Source organism: Netta rufina (genome assembly GCF_964035555.1).
Source record: "Netta rufina genome assembly, chromosome: 18".
Lineage (NCBI taxonomy): Eukaryota > Metazoa > Chordata > Aves > Anseriformes > Anatidae > Netta > Netta rufina.
This window is the reverse complement of record NC_140142.1, coordinates 4,977,848-5,002,165: the sequence shown is the minus strand read 5'-3', so window position 1 is coordinate 5,002,165 and position 24,318 is coordinate 4,977,848. Positions and strand designations below refer to the sequence as shown.

General features: G+C 51.2%; 1 protein-coding gene and 1 pseudogene across 2 annotated transcripts; both read right to left on the bottom strand.

The window, feature by feature from the left end:
• Window positions 1–478: 478 nt before the first annotated feature.
• On the bottom strand, window positions 479–17,857 carry LOC311216326 (annotated as a pseudogene). Its single transcript has 6 exons — window positions 16,944–17,857; window positions 15,485–15,704; window positions 7,473–7,650; window positions 7,270–7,358; window positions 6,800–6,806; window positions 479–1,440 (listed from the first exon to the last, which is right to left on the bottom strand). The product of its transcript is annotated as an uncharacterized misc_RNA (transcript).
• A 5,112-nt stretch (window positions 17,858–22,969) lies between these two features.
• Window positions 22,970–23,902, bottom strand: LOC311216325 (olfactory receptor 14C36-like; the record flags this gene model as incomplete). The annotated part of the gene is made up of 1 exon (XM_084297870.1): window positions 22,970–23,902. The coding sequence occupies one exon, from the start codon at window positions 23,900–23,902 to the stop codon at window positions 22,970–22,972; it is 933 nt and encodes a 310-aa protein (XP_084153996.1).
• Between the last annotated feature and the right edge of the window lie 416 nt (window positions 23,903–24,318).

The following is a 24,318-nucleotide window of genomic DNA, read 5'->3' as shown; positions in this document are numbered from 1 at the left end:
GAGATGCCCCACGGCATGAGGAATGGTCACAGGGACCTTGCTTCAAGGAAGCACATCTCAGAGCAAGATTCAGGTGCCTTCCCAGGGCATGTTACTTAACCTCATGACACTGTCTGCCCCACTGGCCTTCATGAGACTTGTAGGAATGGCTGATGGCATTTGTGCTCGCTCGTGTTCATCTCTCTGTGAGTGTATGATGTGCCTGCTGGCACCAGCAGCAATGGGTTTCCCTTTATACATCTCCCATGAACCTGCAGGGGGCCCTGCTCTTCTCCTGGACATCCTACTTCCCAGGGAGCCTTTATGAGATGAGCAATGAGCAGTGGACTGGCCAGCCATTGCTGAACCTTCTTCCCATGCAACCCATAGTTCTGAGCTGGTGGTGATGCCCTGCAGAGTAAGAAAAATGACAAAAAAAGATAATAGAACAAACCTTGAGCCTGCACTGTATTGTGGGTCATATGCAGAAAAAAATAGGCTATGTTTTTGATTTTGAAACATCTGCAGTCATCAGTCTCTTCAAGGCATCCTTGAGCTCCTGGTTCTTCATGCTATAGATGAGGGGATTCACTGCTGGAGGCACCACTGAGTATAGAACTGCCACGACAAGATCCAGAGATGGGGATGAGATGGAGGGGGGCTTCAGGTAGGCAAACATGCCAGTACTGACAAACAGAGAGACCACGGCCAGGTGAGGGAGGCACGTGGAAAAGGCTTTGTGCTTGCCCTGCTCAGAGGGAATCCTCAGCACAGCCCTGAAGATTTGCATGTAGGAGAATACAATGAAAATAAAACAACCAAATACAAAAGAAAGACTGAAAACAAGTAGCTCAACTTCCTGGAGGTAGGCATCTGAGCAGGAGAGCTTGATGATCTGGGGAATTTGACAAAAGAATTGGTCAACAGAGTTGCCTCGGCAGAGGGGAAGGGAAAATGTGTTGGCTGTGTGCAGGACAGCATTGAGAAAGCCACTGCCCCAGGCGGCTGCTGCCATCTGGGCACAAGCTCTGCTGCCCACGAGGCTCCCGTAGTGCAGGGGCTTGCAGATGGCAACGTAGCGGTCGTAGGCCATGATGGTGAGAAGGGAATACTCTGCTGACATCAAGAAGATAAACAGAAAGACCTGTGCAGCACATCCTTGATAGGAGATGGCCCTGGTGTCCCAGAGGGCATTGGCCATGGCTTTGGGCAGAGTGGTGGAGATGCAGCCCACGTCGAGGAGGGCGAGGTTGAGGAGGAAGAAGTACATGGGGGTGTGGAGGCGGTGGTCACAGGCTACGGCGCTGAGGATGAGGCCGTTGCCCAGGAGGGCAGCCAGGTAGATGCCCAGGAAGAGTGTGAAGTGCAGGAGCTGCAGCTCACGCGTGTCTGCGAATGGCAGCAGGAGGAACTCACTCATAGAGCAGCTGTTGAGCATTTTCTGACATTGAACACGGCTGCCTATTTGAGAGAAAATGGTAGAAAAAGTTATAAAAGATTTCTTTGAGGAAGAACTATTGCAAGCCTTAGAGTACCCCCCAGTCCAAGGCTCAGTATGTGAAGACATTTTCTGCAGCTCTCTTCCTTGAGCTGTGGCTGGTGCTAGCTGAGAGTGACACTGGAAGAATGGGTAGTTGTGGGCTCCCTAGCATTCCTTCCTCCTGTGCAGCAAGAGGAAAGCAGGAACATGAAGGAACCTCAAGTGCCTTCTACTTGTTAGTTGTCGCAAACAACTCAGATGAGTGCAGAGCTGAGCCGTAGGGATTTTGTTTGCTTTATTCTATCCCAGTAGGCCTGGCAAAGCTTAGGATAGGAATTGGGTTGCTGAATGTCCTCAAATTTCCTGTGCATTCCTCTTGATACCCTGTGGGAGTGTCCCTTGGTGAAGATCAAGCAGAGCAGCTCTGCCCACCAGTCCTGTTCTTAGCTGCCCTGTGTCACCCCTATATGAGTTGCAGGACCATCCCATTAGACTGTTTCCCTGAAAAAACGGAGAAGACACTGGAGAAGGCTGCTGAGGGAGGAGCGCCACAGAAAGCCAGATGGAGCTTGTGAGCTTGTCTTCTTTTCCATGGCTGCAAGAACTATGAGGCAGCTGACAGAGAGCGTGACATGGCCTGCTCGAGCAGGGTGTTCTGGGCAGACCAGGGAGACGTGGCCTATGGCTATACAAGAGGTTTCTGCCAGACTTCCTCACCTCACACTGCAACCCAGCAGGACGCTCAAAGTCTACTGCATTGCCCACTGCCCTCCCAGAAACAAGACCAAGCAGGAGGAGACCCCTCCAGTACCTTCAGCTGCATGGCCCTGCAGCCAGACCCTTACCTTGTCAAGGGCTGTGCAGGCTTCTCCTGCAGGCAGCTCTCAGCATCCTCCCACACCCAGCTGCCTCCAAGCCCCCTCTCCTTCTCTCCTCTCTGTGTGCCAGCTGCGGTCAGAGCCCCCCAGTCCTGCTGCGCTGTGCAGAGGAGCTGCTCCTGGGCACAGCTGTCTCTCTGCAACAGGGTCCTCTTGCCACGAGTTCTCTCTGTCCCACGAGTCCGGCCCAGCTCAGCAGCACAACACCAACCAAAGGCACTGCAATCACCCCTCTTGGGGCTTTCCTGATGAGCCCACAAACCTCAGGCACTCACAGACAATTGAAGACATCTCTCCAGAAGTCCAAGTCAGAGGCAAGTTTCCTGCAGTGTCCCCCTGAGGGCCAGCACTGACACAGCCTCCCTTGGAGCTCGTTAGAGCAGAACCCTGGAGGCAGTGAGGACAAGGAGACAAAGGCAATGTGAAGATGACACTGAGGCATAGACAAACTGGATGTGTGTCAGCAAGCACAAGGGCCAGGCCTTGACCATTGTCCTCTGGGAATGGAGATCCTTTCCCTTCACACCTTCCACAGGACGCTTCCTGGTCAGTAAGAGATGGGGATGTGCATGGCCAAGTGAGGAGAACGGTACGAGCCCTGCCTGGTTCATGGGTGGCGGCAAGGAGGCAATGAGGTCCTGGTGTTTTAATGAGAAGCAGTGTCCTCATAAACCTGAGTAACAGAGACAACAGCCATAGCTGTCCCTTTGGCTAGAGCTTAGGAGGAGATATGTTATACTCATTGTGATGGGGCCTCATTGATTCATTTCAACGTTGTACAGCACCTCAGAGATGTCATACCACTGTTCTTCTCATGGCATTACACTGCCCACCACATCCCACAGACCCCAGCAAGAGCCCTGACACAGACGTGGTTGTGCAGGATCTCCCCTCCCACTTCCAGGGATGAGGCCTTGGCTCTTCTGCTTCGTCAGAAGAATACAAGACTTTTTTCAGCACAGTGCTTTGCCTGTCTGTAACCATGGCCTCCAATTATCTTTCCTAACAAGGCCCTGGGGAGGCTTCATTAGTAACAGCCCTCAGTGGGCCCATTAATGCTCCAAATCACTTCAACTTTTCCTCCTGACTTCACTTTCTCAAGCAGTTGCATTATTCTCCTCTCAGTACCTGAGCGTCATAGCATCAGACCAAAATACACCATGGTACTCATTAAAATGCAGAAACTCCTGACATCTCTTCCATAGTTTTCTTCATGACTTCAAGACTTGTACAGCTAATGGCAGAGCTTGGATGAAGTAGTTAAGAAAGAAGATTTCAAAAAAACAGCTAATACAAAACTTTTTTTTTGTTTTAAAGGCTGAATTTTGCTGTATTTCAGTTTGGAGCATCATTCTCCAATTGCTATTGATCCAGGGTGACTTCTTTGGAGGCCTTGATCGGGAAGAAAAACAGAGTCTGGAGGTCTGACACCTCCACTGCCAGCAGTAGTCTTTGTCCCTGTAACTGTAGCACAGTTCAGCACATGGAAAACTTTTTAAGATAATCAGGGAAAAAATAAAAAATAAAAAAAATAAAATAAAATAAAATAAAATAAAATAAAATAAAATAAAATAAAATAAAATAAAATAAAATAAAATAAAATAAAATTAATTTGAAATGACCGTTGGATCCTGAGAAATTTAAAATGAATATTGTAAACAACTGGACATCCAGGGTGTCTCTTGGGTCTTCTGTGGAAAACTCAAGGTGAAAAGTGAAAAAAAAAAATAAAATCTTCCTGTGGCTTTAGCTGTACCCATGAGATTGGCCTCTTTTGGGAAATTGTCCCCCTCCAGCCACACAAACCTAAACTGAGTAATGTGAAAAGACCTGCCTAGTCAATAGAGTAGGGCAAAGTCCTACTTCCTGTGCTATAGATGCAGAAGACAAAAAGAATTGCATTGTGCCCGACACTGCTCTGGGACGTGTCACCCAGGTCAGGCAACTTTACCTTAGTGCTGACAAGTCCATCACTAAAGCACGCTCCCAAGCTCTACATCTACACCTTGGCTCTCCAGTGGATGACCCAGCTCATGGATGGCAATCAGGGAGTCTCGGTTAGCGTGACGCTGCCTCAGGTGTGCCACCATGGTAGCCATTGGCACCTGCTGTTCTTCAGCGCTCAGCAAACCCTCAATCGGAGGGTTCTGTGGAAGGCCAAGCAAGGTAGACAACTGTTTCATGTCCTTTGTCTCCAAGGCAGCTATGTCAAAGCCCTACCTTGGAACTTTGAAGTTCCCTCTCCTGAAGCAGTCTATGCTGAGGATGCACATAGCCTCCGAGCGAGTCCCAATGGGGTGCTTTTGCCATTCCTTCCCAGTTAGACTCACTTCAGCCTCCAGTACAGTTAACGCTTGGGATCCTGCTGTCACTCCAGAAATACAAGTGGGTTCTACCTCTTTCTAGCTTGATGGCATTAGGGTACTCTGTGCATTGGTGTCTAGTAGAGCCTGGTACATTTTGTGGGTCTGATGTGCCAGGCCATAATAATAATTATATCTGTGTCTATAATAATAATAATAATAATAATAATAATAATAATAATAATAATAATAATAATAATAATAATAATAATAATAATAATAATAATAATAATAATAGTGAAATATATAATAACAACAATTTATTGCTATTGTTGTTATTATTATTTCCTTTGTGTCCTATTAATCTGCTCTTATATCAACTCATAAACTTTTACTTTTTTTTTTCTCCCTCTTCTCTCCTGCAGTCCATTGGATGAATATCTGTACAGTTCTGAGCTGCCTGCTGGGTCAAACCACAGCAAGGCTTTTTGGTGCCTAGCATGGAGCACAAAGGTTGAGATGACAGAGCTGACCACAGCGTTTTAAAAGTAAATTGTTATAAGCATTAGATCAGTTTAACAGTTGCTGATCACAGAATTGATATTTTTGATCTGGGGTCTGTGGTGCTTGTTTTCAGAATTGTGTTGTACAGCACATTACTAATTGTCATCCATGGCGTGCTCTTTATCAGTTCTGGGGGCTGGTTTAAGGTTACTGTTTTGCTGTATTGGATAACGCTGACTTCTGACAGGATAAAATAATTGCTGCCTCCATACCTCAGGAACCATCTCTTCATCTCATAGAAATTATTTAGAATTACACTCTTTTAAACTCTTTGCCTTTTCTCCTTGGGGAGTAAACCTATGCAGGGTGGGTGGAACTGGGATGGACAGTGGGGGATGCTTTTCACCACTTCTTCCCTCTCCCTTTCTCCTGCACCTCCCCCTTCTCCTCCAGGACAGGCATATAGCCTGTCCAAAGCCACTCCAAACCCTGCAACAGGCCCTGCAGGCACTCCAGCTCCTGAGGTGGGCCCAAAGTTAAACTGACACTCGTGACAGGCCCTATAGCTACTCCCAAACCTGTGATAGGCACTGCAGCCACTCCAACTCATCCAAAAGGCCCTGCAGCCAGAACAACTCCAGCGATGGGCCGTGCAGCCACTCCAGCACCTGCAATGGGCCTCATGGCTGGGCCAGAGAACCAGCCTGTGCCAGTATCGGTTGCCTCTTTATGCAGGAGAAAACAATGGGTGTAAAAGTCAGTTTTTCTTTAGAAAGGAAAGAAACTCAGGCACCCAGACAAGAAAGGAGGAGGAAGAAGAGGCAGGTTTCTCCTAAGTTGGTCCATCATAGAAGCAGGATGACGAAGAAGAAGAGGTCATATAAGCATCAGAAACCATGTGATCCCTATCCCAGTGTAAGCTACGAGACATGGGAAAATATTTTAGCCATCATCTCGGTGAGCACATTGTCAGCTGGCTGCTCCAGTGCTGAGAGAAGGGGGCTAACAGTCTGGATTTAGAGGGCAGGGAAGCCAAGCAGCTGGGATCCTCCTGTAGGTGAGGGGTGATTGAGAAAGCCAGTGGAAAAGGGCACAAGGAACTTAATCCTCTCAGGCCTGAAAGAAAGGTATCCCTTGAAGGAAGATCTTCTATGTCAACCAGGCAAGTGGACCACCATGCAGAGGGGTATCCTGTACCTGAGGGAATTACCCATGCTGAAGGTGATTTGTAGAAACCTAGAAAACTAACAGCTGTCCAAAGATCCCGATGAAGTCAAGTACACATTACCCATGTGACAGAAGTTTGTACAGAGCGCACCATAATCATATGCCAATTCATTGGCAGTAATGACCAGGAAAGACCAAGAGGAACCCATGGTGGATGAATCGGCTAGCCAGCTATGGCATTACAAAGAAAGTCTCTCTTCTTCCCTACGAACCTGTGTCTCGACAATGGAGAAACCGTCTGAGTAGGTCCAAGAACTACAAGAGAATACATCTTCCTCCCCACCTGTACGAACCAATACCTCAGCTCTCAGGTATAAGTGTCCCTCTACTCAAGAAAGGTGATATAGTGGGTACATACCACGTGCAGCTCTGTGGTTTTAACTGTGTGATCACGGAGAAGCCATGAGTAAATGGGATGGAAAATCTACCTCCATCCTAGAGGCATGGATACATGAAGCACAAGGAAAAACATTCACAAAAAGTGGTTCTTCTGAGAAAATTGCTGCTCCTGTTTCTAGTGGGCAGTCCTCCAAACAGAGTAATGAATACTATGAGCAGGACTAGAGGGGTTCTACCTCCAACCGGGGGGAGGAAGGAGGCAACTGGGTGTATTGGACTTTGAGGATTACTCGCTTGGCACATCAGACCCACAGCAGGTGTTAGGTTTTAAAGGACACCAATGCACAGTGTAGTGTAATGCCATTGAGCTAAAAGGGCCAGAACCCAATTGTATTTCTGGAATGATGGGAGAATCCCAGTAGTTAACTGTATTGGAGGCTGATGTGAGTCTAATGGGAAAGAGTGGCAAAAGCAACCCCTTGAGACTGGCCCAGAAGCTCTGTGCATCCTTAGTATAGAGTCCTTCAGGAAAGGGTGCTTCAAAGATCCAAAGGCTTACCTTTAAACAGTTGTCTACCTTGCCCACTCTCTCACAGGGCCCTTCTGCTGTGGAGGTGCTGATGGCCAATGAGCAGCAGGTGCCAATCACTACCACAACAGCGCATATGAGGCAGTATTGCACTAACAGAGACTCCCTGATTCCCCTGCATGACCTGGTTCATTGACTGGAGGGCCAAGGAGTGATCAGCAAGGCTCTCTCACCCTTTAATAGTCCCATATGGACAGTACAAAATTCTAATGGGGAGTGGAAGATAATGGTGGACGTCTGTGGCCTGAATGAAGTCCCACCACCACTGATTTTGATGTAAAACAAAGTAAGGTCAAAGGACCTACACAGGAGATCCTGAGGCAGGCTGGCCAGGTTCAGGGGGACCCCTGCCTGGGGACAGGCTGGGTATCGGTCAGTGTGTGGTGAGCAATTGCACTGTGCATCGCTTGATTTACTAAACTACATTATCATCATCATCATCAGCAGCAGCAGCAACATCTCTTCCTTTCCTTTGCAATCAAACCATCCTTATCTCAACACATGATTATTTCGGGGGTGAGGATGAGCTACGTGGTGCTGAGTTGTCTGCCAGGATAAAGCACAACATGCTTGACAACCACAGTCCAACAGCACAAATCACACTTTAAAAAATCAGTCTCTGACATCTACAGAGAGAAGCCTTCCTCTGAGACCAGGCCTGGCTCTGCAGGGGCAGTGCCCGTATGCAGGGGTGCAGAGGAAAAGAGTCCCATCCCAGCAGCACGGCCAGGGAGCACCAGCGCTTGGGGCATGCAGAGCTGCTTTCTTGCCACTGCCGCCCTGTCCTGCTGAGCCCTGCTGGTGGGGTCAGGCCCAGCTGTTCCTGGAGCTTGGTGCCAGTGCTGCTGTGGGGCTGTGCTGGGACTGCAGGCAGGGACAGGCAGTGGGCACGGCAGTGGCACAGCTGGCCTCCACTGCAGCACTTCCCTCCTAAGGGGGGATCCCCTCCAAGGTGGACTGACCAGAGCTCAAGTGCTCAGTCTGCTGTGAGCAGGCAGAGCAGAGCTTTACAGCCCCAGAACACACAAAAACCTCACCAAAGGAACCTGGCGAGTGATACCTTGCAGCCCTGGGGCAATGGCAGTGATCCCATGAGCTGGGTCTGCCTCCCAGCCTGCCCAGCACAGCCCTGCAGAGTGCCCCCGTGCCCCAGGCACCACAGCCCCCTCGCTCTGCAGAGCAGCACTGCCAGCTGGGGCTGGAGCTGGGAGGATGCTTCCCGTGAGTGTCTTGTAGGCTGGCTTCAGGCACACAACTTCTGGATGTGAGCGTGATCTTCACTGTGCACAAGGAGCTGACAGACCGCCAACAGGCATGGGGCTGGAACATTGCCTGCAAGGTTCCTCCTGCCCTAGCACCTCACAGGACTGGCACAGAACTGGCTCCTGTGCCTCAGAGAGCCTGGGAGCCCAGCAGGTGTGCCATGAGCTTGGAGGATCACAACCAGATCATTTCTACCTGGGCAGGTCCTGACCCCAAAAGGGCATGTTTTCTAGGTGTGGTATTATAAGCTCAGTGGTGTCTCAGAAACACTAAGTCCAGCAGGAAGAGACTGGCTCTTAAATGGCCTGTGAGTTGAGCTCTCTCTGAAGTAGCTGACAGGTCACCCTTGACTTCTGGCTGGGATCTGTGCCTTTAGGCTCACATCGGCCAGCATCCATGACAGGACAGCAGAAGGCACTTGCTGTGCATGTCGTTTCTGAGATCGGCTCTTTCTAACTACCTGCTAGGCCCCATAGAGGAAGAGGTCTTGGATAGGGGTTGTCATGTCAGAGGTGTCAGCTTTTGCCTGAAGTCATCCTTTAGGACTGCTTTCAGTTTTCGACACAGAGGGGGCCACTGCCTCCAAGATGCTTGGGGCAAACTGAACCACGCATGAGGGTTTGGAAAAAGATAGCCTGGGTGCACAGAAACCATTCCATATCTAAAAGTTGGAGGCAGGAAACCAAATTTTGGGGTGGTACAAGAGCTGCTGGGCACATTGTGCAGGGTTCACCTACAGCCTTTGTGTTATTTTCCATCCTGACTTAGGTGCCATGTCAATCTCTAGAAAGGAGTAGCCAACAGATATGAGACAGATACTCTGAGATCATGAAAGCCATCAGAAAGCTGTCCCTAAGAAGATGACTGATATGGGGAAGTCAGGAGAAGCCTGGCCAGGAGAGATGTGAGATTTCAGGGAGGGAAGAGGAGTTTGGCCAGCAGAAATTAATGATTTCTGTGAGGTTCGAACATTCAGGCAATGTTGATTCTGCTGTAATGCTGGCTTAAAACAGTCATGTAAAGCCATTCCCCTATTTTAGCCAGTGTCATTAATCCCCAAACCTAAATGCTACTCCATACCCTGACAGGAATCCACTACTCTTATGCCTGACCTCAAAGTATCCCTTCAAGCCAAAACACAGCCTATAGTCGCTTCCCTTTATCTTTAGTCTTTTGCTCACCCTGATCTGATCAGCTTGTGGGCCACAAGGAGGAGATGGGTGGGAATGCTGTGATGAGCTCAGCTCTGCCTCAGCATCTCCTGCCCCAGCAGCAATAATGTGACTGTGGCAGGGACTGTGAGGTCACTTCTGTCTCTGCACTTGATAGGGCAGCAGCAGGAACGTGTCACGGAAAGGGACTGGGAGGTCACTTGTGTCTGGAGGTGGCAGGTCAGCCTTGACTTCTCCCTGGGATCTGCACTTTTGGGCTGACATCTGGCAGTGGCCCTGCTAGGCCAGCAGAAGGCACCTGCTTGGCATGCTGACTGGGGGATCCCCTCTGCCTACACACCCAGCAGGACCCAGGCAGAAAGAAGGCCCCCAGATGGGTTGTCCTGTCCCTTCTGCTTGAGTCCATGGCTAGGCAGCAGCAGGCACAAGGCTTGGCTGTGTGTAGCCAAGAAGCTGCAAGGCCAGCAGCAGGCCCCTGGCTTGGAAGCTGCTGCTGAGGTGACTTGTGTCTGGTTGGCTGACAGGCCTCAAGGAGCCTGCTAGGTTGGGATGCCTACTTCAGGAGAGGTTTCCACCACAGGGATGCCATATGAGCAGTGGTGCCTTCTCACAAGGAACCAGGGAAGCTTCCTACAGAGCTGCGATATGAGATATTTGGGTCCATGGCTATGGCTATTGTCTGTGCCACTGAAGTTTTTGAGGAGACAGCTAATCATTAAAGCACCAGAGCCTAATTGACTCCTCGTGGGCTCATCAGCAAAGCCCCCAGAGGGGTGATTCCAATGCCTTGGGCTGGGCCGCTGTTATTGAGCTGGGTTGGTCTTGTGGGATAGATAAAACACATTTGAGAAAGTCCCATGAAGCAGAGAGACAGCTGTGCCCAGGAGCAGGTCCTCTGCACAGCGCAGCAGGGCTGGGGGCTCTGACTGCAGCTGGCATGCAGAGAGGAGAGAAGGAGAGAGGGCTTGGAGGCAGTTGGCAGTGGGAGGATGCTGAGAGCTGCCTGCAGGAGAAACCGGCACAGCCCTTGACAAGGTAAGTGCCTGGCTGCAGGGCCATGCAGCTGCAGGTCCTGGGAGGGTCTCCTGCTGGGTGTTGTTTCTGGGAGGGCAGTGGGCAATGCAGTAGGCTTTGAGAGTCCTGCTGGGTTGCAGTGCGAGGTGAGGAAGTCTGGCAGAAGCCCCTTGGAGTGTCATTACCTTGCTATCCCTGATCAGATAAGACAGGTGTGGTCAAGCGTCCTCCAGACCCTACAGGGGTGCAGCTGGGATATGGGACACTCCAGCTTGCGAATATCCAGCTCTGTCTGTGGGGCATCCTCCTGAGCTGCAGGCTGCTCTCCAGCAGGATGCAGCTCTCTCGTGGCATCGTTGTGTTATCCAGGTGCCTGAAGGAGAAGACACCTCCTTGCTAAGGCCATGTCCGTGCTGCTGGATGGCTATCTGTGGGAAGCTGGTTTGAGGCTTCTGCACTCCTATATAGGAGGGAAGAGCTGAGATCCTGATCACACACCCAGAAATAAGGTGAGCATTCTGTCCATCTGCCTTTTGAGTCGGGCTTCTCTGCTCTCAGCTGTCTCCAGTTTCTTCTCGTGCCCAAGCTCACTTCTGTTCAGATCTGCTCTGCTCAGTCTTCACCAAGGGACAGTCCTTTTGCCTCCTGGCATCCGCAAGATTTCACCAGGAGCACGCATGAAAAGTCACAGAGTTCAACTGTCCAATAATTCACCTAAGCGTTACAGGGGCAACCGAATAACATTAAAGCAAGTAAAACACTGCTCTAAATGCAGCTCTGCTCTGCATTCAGATGAGTTTTTGCAAGAAAACGCTGCAAACTCATTGACCTAACAAGTGGACTGAACTTGAGTTTCCCTCACATTCCTTCTTCCCTCCTGCTGCAGGTAGGACTCCTCTGCAGCCCACAGCAGCCCCTGCTCCCCATGCCACTCTCAGGCAGCACCAGCCACAACTCAAGCAGGAGAGCTGCAGAAAGGTTCTGCTGCAAAGAGAGAGGCTCTGTTTGGATGTTCTCTAAGATGTGTAACAGGTTTTCCTCATCCAAATCAGTTCTAACTTTGTTCTACCTTTTTCTCTCCAACAGAGAATGTCAGAAAATGCCCAACATCAGCTCTGTGAGCGAGTTCCTCCTGCTGGCATTCGCAGACACGCGTGAGCTGCAGCTCCTGCACTTCGCGCTCTTCCTGGGCATCTACCTGGCTGCCCTCCTGGGCAACGGCCTCATCCTCAGCGCCGTAGCCTGCGACCACCGCCTCCACACCCCCATGTACTTCTTCCTCCTCAACCTTGCCCTCCTCGACGTGGGCTGCATCTCCACCACTCTGCCCAAAGCCATGGCCAATGCCCTCTGGGACACCAGGGCCATCTCCTATCAAGGCTGTGCTGCACAGGTCTTCCTTTTAGTTTTCCTGGTTGGAGCAGAGTATTCCCTTCTCACTGTCATGGCCTACGACCGCTACGTTGCCATCTGCAAGCCCCTGCACTACTGGAGCCTTGTGGGCAGCAGAACTTGCGCCCAGATGGCAGCAGCTGCCTGGGGCAGTGGCTTTCTTGATGCTGTCCTGCACACGGCCAACACATTTTCTCTGCCCCTCTGCCAAGGCAATGCTGTAGACCAGTTCTTCTGTGAAATCCCCCAGATCCTCAAGCTCTCCTGCTCACATGCCTACCTCAGGGAAGTTTTGTCTCTTGTGTTTAGTGTTTTTTTAGGCTTTGGTTGTTTTGCTTTCATTGTGCTGTCCTATGTGCAGATCTTCAGGGCAGTGCTGAGGATGCCCTCTGAGCAGAGCAAGCACAAAGCCTTTTCCATGTGCCTCCCTCACCTGGCTGTGGTCTCCCTGATGGTTAGCACTGGCATGTTTGCTTACCTGAAGCCCCCCTCTGTCTTCTCCCCATCCGTGGACCTGGTGCTGGCATTTCTGTACTCAGTGGTACCTCCAGCACTGAACCCCCTCATCTACAGCATGAGAAACAAGGACCTAAAGTATGGAGTGAGGAGACTGTTCCTATGCATGCTTCTTAAGCATCAATAATATAGTTATAATATATAATCATAATTATTTGAAATTACTGTTATTCGTGTCATGTAATTTTTATCATTATTTCACTAATACTATTCTTAGCATCCTGCCTGTTAATTAATTTCTTTACTTTGACCAAATCATCTAATCTACCCGTAGTACTAGTCCTCCAGTGTAAATAAAAACAATAAAGAAGCCATCAGAAATTCATTGGTGTCAGTATCCCTCTCTTCTGATCTCCTCTGGAGGGGCTCAGGGCCAAGAGCGAAGCTGCCACATGCAGGAGCAGCCCCGGTGGCCCTTGGGGCTGCCCCTCACTGCCCGCTGGGCTCTGCCTCTCTGCTGCCTTCAGGTCGGGGCTGCTGCTTCCCTGGAGCCTTGGCCATGGCCAGCAGCAGAACGTGGTCTGGTAGGGAGTGTAATGTTAGCATAACATAAATTATGTGGTATAAAGGGTGGATAGCAGCCTAGAAGAGAGGGATCTGGGGGTCGTGGTAGACAGCAAGTTGAATATGAGCCAGCAGTGTGCCCTGGCAGCCAGGAGGGCCAACCGTGTCCTGGGGTGCATCAAGCACGGCATTGCTAGTAGGTCAAGGGAGGTGATTGTCCCGCTCTACTCTGCGCTGGTGCGGCCTCACCTCGAGTACTGTGTGCAGTTCTGGGCACCACAGTATAAAAAGGACATGAAACTGTTGGAGAGTGTCCAGAGGAGGGCTACGAAGATGGTGAAAGGCCTGGAGGGGAAGACGTACGAAGAACGGCTGAGGTCACTGGGCCTGTTCAGCCTGGAGAAGAGGAGGCTGAGGGGAGACCTCATCACAGTCTACAACTTCCTCGTAAGGGGGTGTCGAGAGGCAGGAGACCTTTTCTCCATTAACACCAGTGACAGGACCCGCGGGAACGGGGTTAAGCTGAGGCAGGGGAAATTTAGGCTTGACATCAGGAGGGGGTTCTTCACAGAGAGGGTGGTTGCACACTGGAACAGGCTCCCCAGGGAAGTGGTCACTGCACCGAGCCTGTCTGAATTTAAGAAGAGATTGGACTGTGCACTTAGTCACGTGGTCTGAACTTTTGAGTAGACCTGTGCAGTGTCAAGAGTTGGACTTGATGATCTTTAAGGGTCCCTTCCAACTCAGGATATTCTATGATTCTATGATTCTGTGATTCTATGATATATGTCCTGGTTTCAGTTAGGACAGAGGTAATTTTCTTCCTAGTACCTTGTAGAATGCTATGGTTTGGCTTAGGATGAGAAGAGTGCTGGTAAGACGCTGATGTTTAATTGTTGCAGAACAGTGCTTACACCAAGCCAAGGACGTCTCAGCTTCTCACTCTGTCCTGCCAACGGGCAGGCTGGAGGTGCAGTGGGAGCTGGGAGGGGACAGACCCAGGACAACTGACCCAAACTGGCCAAAGGGGTATTCCATACCATCTGATGTCATGCTAAACAATATATAGGGGTGGCTAGCCATGGGGAGGAGGGCTGGACTGCTCGGGGTTAGGCTGGGCATTGTTCAGCGGGTGGTGAGCAATTGCATTGTGCATCACTTGTTTGTACACATTATTAGCAGTAGTACTATTATCATCATTATTGTTATTATTGTAATTGTTATTATTATTTTCCTGTCTTAATAAACTGTCTTTATCTCAACTCACAGGCTTCACTTTCCCGTTTCTCTCCCCCATCCCAGAGAGGGAGGGCTTACAGTTCTGTAAGCACACCAGGTCAGTGATCTCCTGTGCATCCAGCATCTCAATAATAGAATGCCTGCTTTCTAAAACTCCTATTTGAGTCTTAGAGAGTTACTTTGAGTGGCTTTTACAGTATCACCCTCGCCTCCTGTCAGCTGCTGCCCACCTAGGCTCCTCGCACAAATGTGGCCCCTCAACAACTCCACAGCTTGTGTTGCCTTTGCTGCCTCGCCCTGTCCTCTCCCTTGACTCTTTGTCTCTGCCAGGCCCCACATTCCACACCCAAACGCATCCCTTTGCTGTTGTCACCCTCTCCCCTGCCCAGCGGGATGGCAGAGCCAGGGCAGGACATGGTAGAGTTAGGCCCTGTAGCGCCCGTGCAGAGTGCTTGTGGCAAAGTGGGACCTGGGACTGGGCTCTGTGGTACAGAGGAGGCCCCATGCAGGAAAGATGAGGTTAAACAGCAACTTTGCAGGGGGTGTGTCCATCGTGGTTTGGCACGGGAGGCTTCTGGCCACGAAGGGGCTAAGGATGGGTTGACACAACTTCTCTGGGCAACCTGTTCCATTGACCACTACCCCCAAAGGAAAGAGTGTCTTCCTTATAATTAATTTTAAAGTACCCTCTCTTGATTTTAAAACATTACCTAAAGGTCCCCTTTAGGTACTGGAAGGCTGCTATAGGGTCTCTCCAGGCTGAAGAGAACCAGCTTTCTCAGCCAGTCTTCATGGAAAAATTGCCACAGCCTCTCTATCATATTTCCGGCCTCTTCTAGACTCCTTCTAATACTTCCATGTCCTTCTTGAGTTTGGGGCCCCAGAGCTGAATGCAGTAATCCAGGAGCGGTCTCCCAAGAGCAGAGCTGAGGGAGAGAATCACCTCTCTCAAGCTTTGGGCCAAACTTATTTGATGCATCCCAGAATACAGTTTTCTTTCTGGGCTGTGAACTGACATTGCTAGCACAGGTTGAGCTTCTCATCCACCAGCACCCCAGGTCCTTCTCCTTAGAGCTGCTCTCTACCCATTCTCCACAGTATTTGTGCTTGGGAATGCCCCAGTCCAGCTGCAGAACCTTGCACGTGGCCTTTGTGAACCTCATGAGGTTCGCACAGGAAAATCTCTCAAGCCTGTCTGGGTCCATCTGCATATCATCCCTTCCCTCCAGTGTGTCGACTGCACCACCCAGCTTGGTGTCATCAGCACACTCGCTGAGATTGCACTCAGTCACACTGTCCACGTCACTGACAAAGTGTTAAACAGTGCTGGTCCCAATACTGACCCCTGAGGAACAGCACTCTTTACTGATTTCCACTTGGACATTGAGCTGTAGACTCCAGCTCCTTGTGGGTGACCATCCAGCCAATTCCTCACCCGCCAGGTGATCCATCCATCACATCCATGTCTCTCCAATTGAGAGACAAGGATATCGCGTGGCACAGTGTCACATGATTTACACAAGTCAAGGTTCATGGTGTGAGTTGCTCTTCCCCTCTCCGTCAATGCTGTAAGCCCATCGTAGAAGGCCACCAGGTTTGTCAGGCATGATCTGCCCTTACTGAAGGCTGTCACCAACAGACAGCAATTTGCAGTCGCCACCAGTCCAACAAGCAGGGTAATGTGTTAAGTCAGAGAGAGGCATTTGCAATGAACCTGTGCAAGGAGGGTGACAGAAATCGCATGGGAACGCTGGGGGTAATTACTGTTTTATTACTGGTTAATTACTGAGTTCTGCACAGAGAAATGTCAGGGCTCTGTGAGGTGCCAGCATCTGAACTGGCCCCGTGCACCGCTCATCCACACTGGGCTGTTCAGAGACACGAGTCTCTGCCTTGCACACACACACAGGCAGTGCACTGCAGCACTTGCAGATCCCTCTGGCTCCTGCAGCCACTGCAGAGGCTGGGTGGCACCTCAGCATTGCAGTGCATCGCCCTCCTCTGAGATGCCCCACAGCATGATGAATGGGCACAGGGACCCTGGAGGCTCAAGGAAGCACATCACAGAGCTGCATTCAGCTCTTGCTCTTTGGCCTGCAGTCCCAGCATGGCCACACAGCAGCACTGGACCAAGCTCCAGCAGCAGCCAGGCCTTACACTGCCAGCAGGGCTCAGCAGGAGAGGGTGGCAGTGGCAGGAGAGCAGCTCTGCATGCCCCAAGTCCTGGTGCTCTAGGGCCGTACTACTGGGCCGTGATTCTTTTCCTCTGCACCCCTGCACATGGGAACTGCATCTGCAGCCACAGAAAAGACCTCAGAGGAAAGACATAAGACAAAAAGGCAGTTTAATTGGTTTAATTACAGAAGCAAAATGAAGAATTATATTTCTTTGTGGACAACATTTGATAAAATAAAATTGGGAAAAACAAACAAACAAACAAACAAAAAAAACAACAGCACAAGACCCACGGGCTTCGCCTATCATGAATAACATTACGAGTGATTTACCGAAGAAGGCAGGCAATATATTGCTTAAGAAAAACACCCAGTCATCACTTTCCACATGGCGACCTTGATCTCCTTGCTCCTCATGCTGTAGATGAAGGGGTTCACTACTGGAGGAACCACCGAGTACAGAAATGCCAGAACAAGATCCAGGGAAGGGGAAGAAATCAAGGGGGGCTTCAGGTGGGCAAAGATAACTGTGCTGAGAAAGAGGGAGACCACGGCCAGGTGAGGGAGGCACGTGGAAAAGGCTTTGTGCCTGCCCTGCTTAGAGGGCATCCTCAGCACTGCCCTGAAGATCTGCACATAGGACAGCACAATGAAAACAAAACACCCCAACAATAGAAAAGCAGTAACTGTAGTAAGAAGAACTTCCCTTAGGTAGGAGTCTGAGCAGGAGAGCTTGAGGATGTGGGGGATTTCACAGAAGAACTGGTTAAGGGAATTGCCATAGCAGAGAGGCAGTGAAAACGTATTGGCAATGTGCAGCACAGCATGGAGACAGCCACAGACCCAGGCAGCTGCTGCCATGGTGGCAGAGGCTCTGCTGCCCAGGAGGCTCCCGTAGTGCAGGGGCTTGCAGATGGCAAAGTAGCGGTCGTAGGCCATCATGGTGAGGAGAGAAAATTCTGCTAAATTGAAAAAGATTATCAGAAAGAACTATGCAACACATCCTTGATAGGAGATGGCCCTGGTGTCCCAGAGGGCATTGGCCATGGCTTTGGGCAGAGTGGTGGAGATGCAGCCCACGTCGAGGAGGGCGAGGTTGAGGAGGAAGAAGTACCTGGGGGTGTGGAGGCGGTGGTGGCAGGCTACGGCGCTGAGGATGAGGCCGTTGCCCAGGAGGGCAGCCAGGTAGATGCCCAGGAAGAGCGCGAAGTGCAGGAGCTGCAGCTCGCGCGTGTCTGCGAATGCCAGCAGGAGGAACTCGCTCACAGAGCTGCTGTTGGGCATTTCTTGCCTCTGGCCAAGGTAGTCTGTCTAAAAGAAGCAAAGACTTTGCAATGTTTAAGGACTTCTCTGACCAAAATCCATTGCATGTCTCAACAAACACCACACATACAACGTACTGCCTCATTCCTTTCAGGATGATCTTTCTGTCAGTCCTTGTCTTTTCTTTGGTTGGTGTTCTGAGGGTGCCACAAGAAGCAGGGAACTGTGCTGTGGGCTCTGCAGCAGTCAGTCCTAGGATACAGCAACAGGTAAAAGGGAACCTGGAATGATCTATGAAGTCCACAGGTCACGGGCATGAGAAGGTCAAATAATTCCCTAAGAAACAACAAAGGTGATGTCAGTACTGTCTCTGTGCTGAGGTGTGTAAGGTGCCTCAGAGCAACAGCAATGCTCAAGGAGCCTTAGTCTCTGCTACAGATATTCCAACTCCACGACCATCCTTTTGCCTCAGCACATGGGCAGGAAAATGAAGCAGATTCTAAAAAGTGCACTGCCTTCAGGTAGCTCTCGCCGGGCAGTTCTGCAATGCAGTGCCCTGGGGAGCTGTGGGGCTGTGAGCAGCCTTCCCCAGGCAGCACGCTGTGGGCAGCAGCAGGACCCTGCCCTGCCCTGCCCTGCTGGGGGGGCTCCTTCCACCCACAGCTTCTCCCCGCAGCCCCTGGGCAGCTCCCCGGGAAGGCTGAGTGCTGAGCCTGGCAGGCAGCAGAGGCCCTGCCCCAGCACACAGCCCCTGGGGCACAGCAGGGACCCTGCTCTGCACCACAGCCCTGGGCACCCCTGCAGCTGCCCTGCAGCACCTTCTCCACACGCACAAGCCACGAGAGGAATCCTGGCAGCTCCTGGACATGCAGAGACATCCCGAATCCAGCAGCCGCTTCCAGGAACCTGCCCTGCACCATCCTGCAGCCAGAGACTTACCCTGGGCAGAGCTGTGAAGGTTTCTCCTGCACTGAGCTCTCCTCTACCCACAGCCTCCAGGCTGCCTGGAATCTCTTTCTGCCTGGGTGCCTGCAGTCAGAGCCCCCAGCCCTGCTGCGCTGTGCAGAGGAGCTGCTCCTGGCCACAGCTGTCTCTCTGCACCAGGGCCCTCTTGCCACGAGCTCTCTCTGCCCCAGGAGCCTGGCCCAGCTCAGCAGCACAGCACCAGACCAAGGCACTGCAATCACCCCTCTGGGGGCTATGCTGATGAGCCCACGAACCTCAGGCACTCAGAGACAATTGAAGACAGCTCTCCAGAAGTCCAAGTTTCCTGTTGTGTCCCCCTGAGGGCCAACACTGACACAGCCTCCCTTGGAGCTCGTTAGAGCAGAACCCTGGAGGCAGTGAGGACAAGGAGACAAAGGCGATGTGAAGGTGACACAGATGTATAGGAAAACTGAATGTGTGTCACCAAGCACAAGGGCCAGGGCTTGACCTCTGTTCCCTTGGAAGGAGATCCTTTCTCTTCCCACATTGCTCAGGGCTCTTCATGGGGCAGTAGGAGATGGGGATGTGCATTGCAAGGGCAGGAGAATGGTACGACCCCTGCCTGCTTCATGGGTGCATGCACAGAGATAATTAGGACCTTGTGCTCATTATCAAGATGTCTCTTCACAGGCCTCAGTGGCAGTGAGTTTCAGTCAGGCCTCAGTGTTGGGACTTTCAGCCTTGGTAGAACCCTTGCTCCTCTCCACACCAGGCTGTCCTAGGGACTCCCAGACCTTCACCTCTTTACCAGCTAGTTGTAGGCACTTGTCCGTTTGGTGTCACACCGGGTCTGAGCTGAGTATGATAACTCAGATCTTCTTGGTGGCCATGCTCCTCATAAGGCAGCTCTGTAGGAAGCTGGCCTGGTTCCTGCTGAGCAGGCACCACTGCTTGTATGCACCGCACTGATGTTTCATTCTCTCAGCTGTTAATGTCTGTACAGAAATGGTTCAACCTTTCTGTGATTGTGCTGTCTCTGACAAGACAACAGCAGCAGGAGTTGTAGGAAAGTTTGGATAACACAGGAGTAACCAGTTGAATGCAATTGCAGCAAAGAGTCACAGAAGCTCAGGATGTGGAAGGCTGTCAGGTTCCACCTCTTCTGTGCTTCCTTCTCATGCAAGCTGTCAGTTTGTCTGGAGCTGTGTCCTGAATGTTACGGGGCTGTGCAGGTGAAAAGTAGAAGGGACAAAGCCCAGCTGGAGCTCAATCTGTATATTTATATCAAAGAAACAAGGACTATTTATATATAAACTCCAAATAAAGGAGGATTAAGGAGAATCATCATCCTTTATTGGATGTGGGGGGAAAGCTGGTGGCAAGAAAGGAGGTAAAGGCTGAAGTATTTAATTCCTTCTTTGCCTCAGTCTCCAGCAGCAAGACCAGCTTTTTCCCCTGGAGATTTCTTCCTCCTCATGGCCAGTGCCAAAGTTCCAGGGCACGCTTCATGGCAGTTTTTTTCTCCTGCTCTTTCCTATTACCAAAAAAAGCTCAATGAGGGTGGAAACCACTCCTGAAGTAGGCATCCCAACCCAGCAGGCTCCTTGAGGCCTGTCAGCCAACCAGACACAAGTCACCTCAGCAGCAGCTTCCAAGCCAGGGGCCTGCTGCTGGCCTTGCAGCTTCTTGGCTACACACAGCCAAGCCTTGTGCCTGCTGCTGCCCAGTCATGGACTCAAGCAGAAGGGACAGGACAACCCATGTTGGGGCCTTCTTTCTGCCTGGGTCCTCCTGGCTCTGGAGGCAGAGGGGATCCCCCAGTCAGCATGCCAAGCAGGTGCCTTCTGCTGGCCTAGCAGGGCCACTGCCAGATGTCAGCCCAAAAGTGCAGCTCCCAGGGAGAAGTCAAGGCTGACCTGCCACCTCCAGGCACAAGTGACCTCACAGTCCCTTTCTGTGACACGTTCCTGCTGCTGCCCTATCAAGTGCAGAGACAGAAGTGACCTCACAGTCACTGCCACAGTCACATTGCTCCTGCTGGGGCAGGAGATCCTCAGGCAGAGCTGAGCTCCTCTGAGCATTCCCACCCATCTCCTCCTTGTGGCCCACAAGCTGATCAGATCAGGGTGAGGAGAGACTAAAGATAAGGGAAAGGGGCTATGGGCTGTGTTTTGGCTTGAAGGGATACTTTGAGGTCAGGCATAAGAATAGTGAATTCCTGTCAGGGTGTGGAGTAGCATTTAGGTTTGGGGATTACTGTCACTGGTTAAAATAGGGGAAGGGCTTTACATGACTGTTTTAAGCCAGCGTTACAGCAAAATCGACATTGCCTGAATGTTCTAACCTCACAGATATCATTAATTTCTGCTGGCCAAACTCCTTTTCCCTCCCGCAAATCTCACATCTCTCCTGGCCAGGCTTCTCCTGACTTCCCCATATCAGTCATTTTCTTAGGGGAAGCTTTCTGATGGTTTTCATGATCTCAGAGTACCTGTCTCATATCTGTTGGCTATTCCTTTCTTGAGACTGACGTGGCACCTAAGTAAGGATGGAAAATAACACAAAGGCTGTAGGTGAACCCTGCACAATATGCCCAGCAGCTCTTGTACCACCTCAAAATTTGGTTTCCTGCCTCCAACTTCTGGATACGGAATGGCTTCTGTGCACCCAGGGTACCTTTTTCCAAACCCTCATGCATGGTTCAGTTTGCCCCAAGCGTCTTGGAGGCAGTGGCCCCCTCTGTGTCAAAAACTGAAAGCAGTCCTAAAGGATGACTTCAGGCAAAAGCTGACACCTCTGACATGACAACTCCTACCCAAGACCTCTTCCACTATGGGGCCTACCAGCTACTTAGAAAGAGCCGATCTCAGAAACTACATGCACAGCAAGTGCCTTCTGCTGCCCTACCATGGACACTGGCAGATGTGAGCCTAAAGGCACAGATCCCAGCCAGGAGTCAAGGGTGACCTGTCAGCTACTTCAGAAAGAGCTCACCTCACAGGCCATTTAACAGCCATTTGCTTCCTGCTGGACCTAATGTTTCTGAGGCACCACTGAGATTATAATACCACACCTAGAAAACATGCCCTTTTTGGGTCAGGAGCTGCCCAGGTGGAAGTGATCTGGTTGTGATCCTCCAAGCTCATGACACACCTACTGGGCTCCCAGCCTCTCTGACACTCAGGAGCCAGTTCCGTGCCAGTCCTGTGAGGTGCTAGGGCAGGAGGGACCTTGCAGACAATGTTCCAGACCCATGCCTGTTGGCAGTCTCCCAGCTCCTTGTGCACAGTGAAGATCACGCTCACATCCAGAAGCCTTAAACTGGCCTAGCAGACTCTCAGGGGAAGCACCCTCCAAGCCCCAGCCCCAGTCCCAGCACCAGGTGGAGGTGCTGCTCTGCAGAGTGAGGGGGCTGTGGTGCCTGGGGCACAGGGGCACTCTGCAGGGCCATGCTGGGCAGGCTGGGAGGCAGACCCAGCTCAGGGGGTCACTGCCATTGCCCCAGGGCTGCAAGGAATCACTCCCCAGGCTCCTTTGGTGGGGCTTTTTTGAGCCGTGGGGCTGCAGAGCTCTCCTCTGCCTGCTCACACCAGATTGAGCACTTGAGCTCTGCTCAGTCCACCTTGGAGGAGATCCCCCCTTAGGAGGGAAGTGCTGCAGTGGAGGCCAGCTGTGCCACTGCCGTGCCCACTGCCTGTCCCTGCCTGCAGTCCCAGCACAGCCCCACAGCAGCACTGGCACCAAGTGAGAGGAGCAGCCGGGCCTGATCCCACCAGCAGGGCTCAGCAGGACAGGGCGGCAGTGGCAAGAGAGCAGCTCTGCATGCCCCAAACGCTGGTGTTCCCTGGCCGTGCTGTTGGGATGGGACTCTTTTCCTCTGCACCCCTGCACACGGGCACTGCCCCTGCAGAGCCAGGCCTGGTCTCAGAGGAAGGATGTCAGAATAAGATGGCAGTGCAGGCTCCTTCCTTAAGTTCACAGACAGACAGGCTCTTTTTGTATAGTCGCTGAGATAGACTTGAAAAATACATACCAAAGTGGAATTGGGATGAATAATATCATTTTAGTGGGTAACGTTAACCGAACTAAAACTAAGGAAATCGAGTAATAAAATTGCACACAAGCACACAAACAAAAAGAAAAAGACTATAGGCCGTTCCTATAACAAGTAACATTATGACTCATCTGCAGAAGCAGACTGAGCACTTATTGTGCTGCAACACATCTAAACAGCAATTTCCACAAGGCTTCCTTGAGGTCCTGATTCCTCATACTGTAGATGAGAGGATTCAATACTGGAGGCACCACCGAGTACAGAACTGCTATCACCAGGTCCAAGGATGGCGAGGAGATGGAGGGGGGCTTCAGGTAGGTAAACAGGACAGTGCTGACAAAGAGGCTGACCACGGCCAGGTGAGGGAGGCAAGTGGAAAAGGCTTTGTGCCTGCCCTGTTCAGAAGGCATCCTCAGTACAGCACTGAGGATCTGCACATAGGACACCACAATGAAAATAAAACAACCAAATGTTAATGTCAAACTAAAAAGAAGTGCACCCACTTTCCTGAGGTAGGCATGTGAGCAGGAGAGCTTGAGGATGTGGGGGATTTCACAGAAGAACTGGTCCACAGCATTGCCTCGGCAGAGGGGCAGGGAAAATGTGTTGGCCGTGTGCAGGACAGCATTGAGAAAGCCACTGCCCCAGGCAGCTGCTGCCATCTGGGCACAAGCTCTGCTGCCCACGAGGCTCCCGTAGTGCAGGGGCTTGCAGATGGCAACGTAGCGGTCATAGGCCATGACGGTGAGGAGACAATATTCTGCTACAAGCAAGAAAACAAAGAGAAAGACCTGTGCAGCACATGCTTCATAGGAGATGGCCCTGGTGTCCCAGAGGGCATTGGCCATGGCTTTGGGCAGAGTGGTGGAGATGCAGCCCAGGTCCAGGAGGGCGAGGTTGAGCAGGAAGAAGTACATGGGGGTGTGGAGGCGGTGGTCACAGGCTACGGCACTGAGGATGAGGCCGTTGCCCAGGAGGGCAGCCAGGTAGATGCCCAGGAAGAGCACGAAGTGCAGGAGCTGCAGCTCACGCGTGTCTGCGAATGCCAGCAGGAGGAACTCGCTCACAGAGTTGATGTTGGGCATTTGCTGGTTCTGAGCATGAGTTACTGCCCAAGGATGAAAAAATCTTTAACAAATATGAAGACATACCTGAGGTAAAGTTCTTACATTTCTCACATAACTGCCCTGGAAACCATTTCAGTCAGACATTTAGCAGGTCCCTTTCTTGTGTTCTTCTTGATGCTGCCTGAGGGTGTCCGGGGTGGCAAGGGACCGTGCTCTGGGCAATGTGTCAGTCCTGCCCCACTTCCAGAGGTAAAAAGGAAGATGGGGTAATCTCATATTCAATCACCTGATAATAAAGAACTTTTCAATATTGTTGCTCCCAATTCACCCAACTGCAGAGCAGGGCTGCTGGGATTTATTTTTGTATTTTCCGTCTTTCTGCCCAACCCACTCTGTTTTGTAAGGCATAAGAACTGGGCATTTCAAGTGAAAAC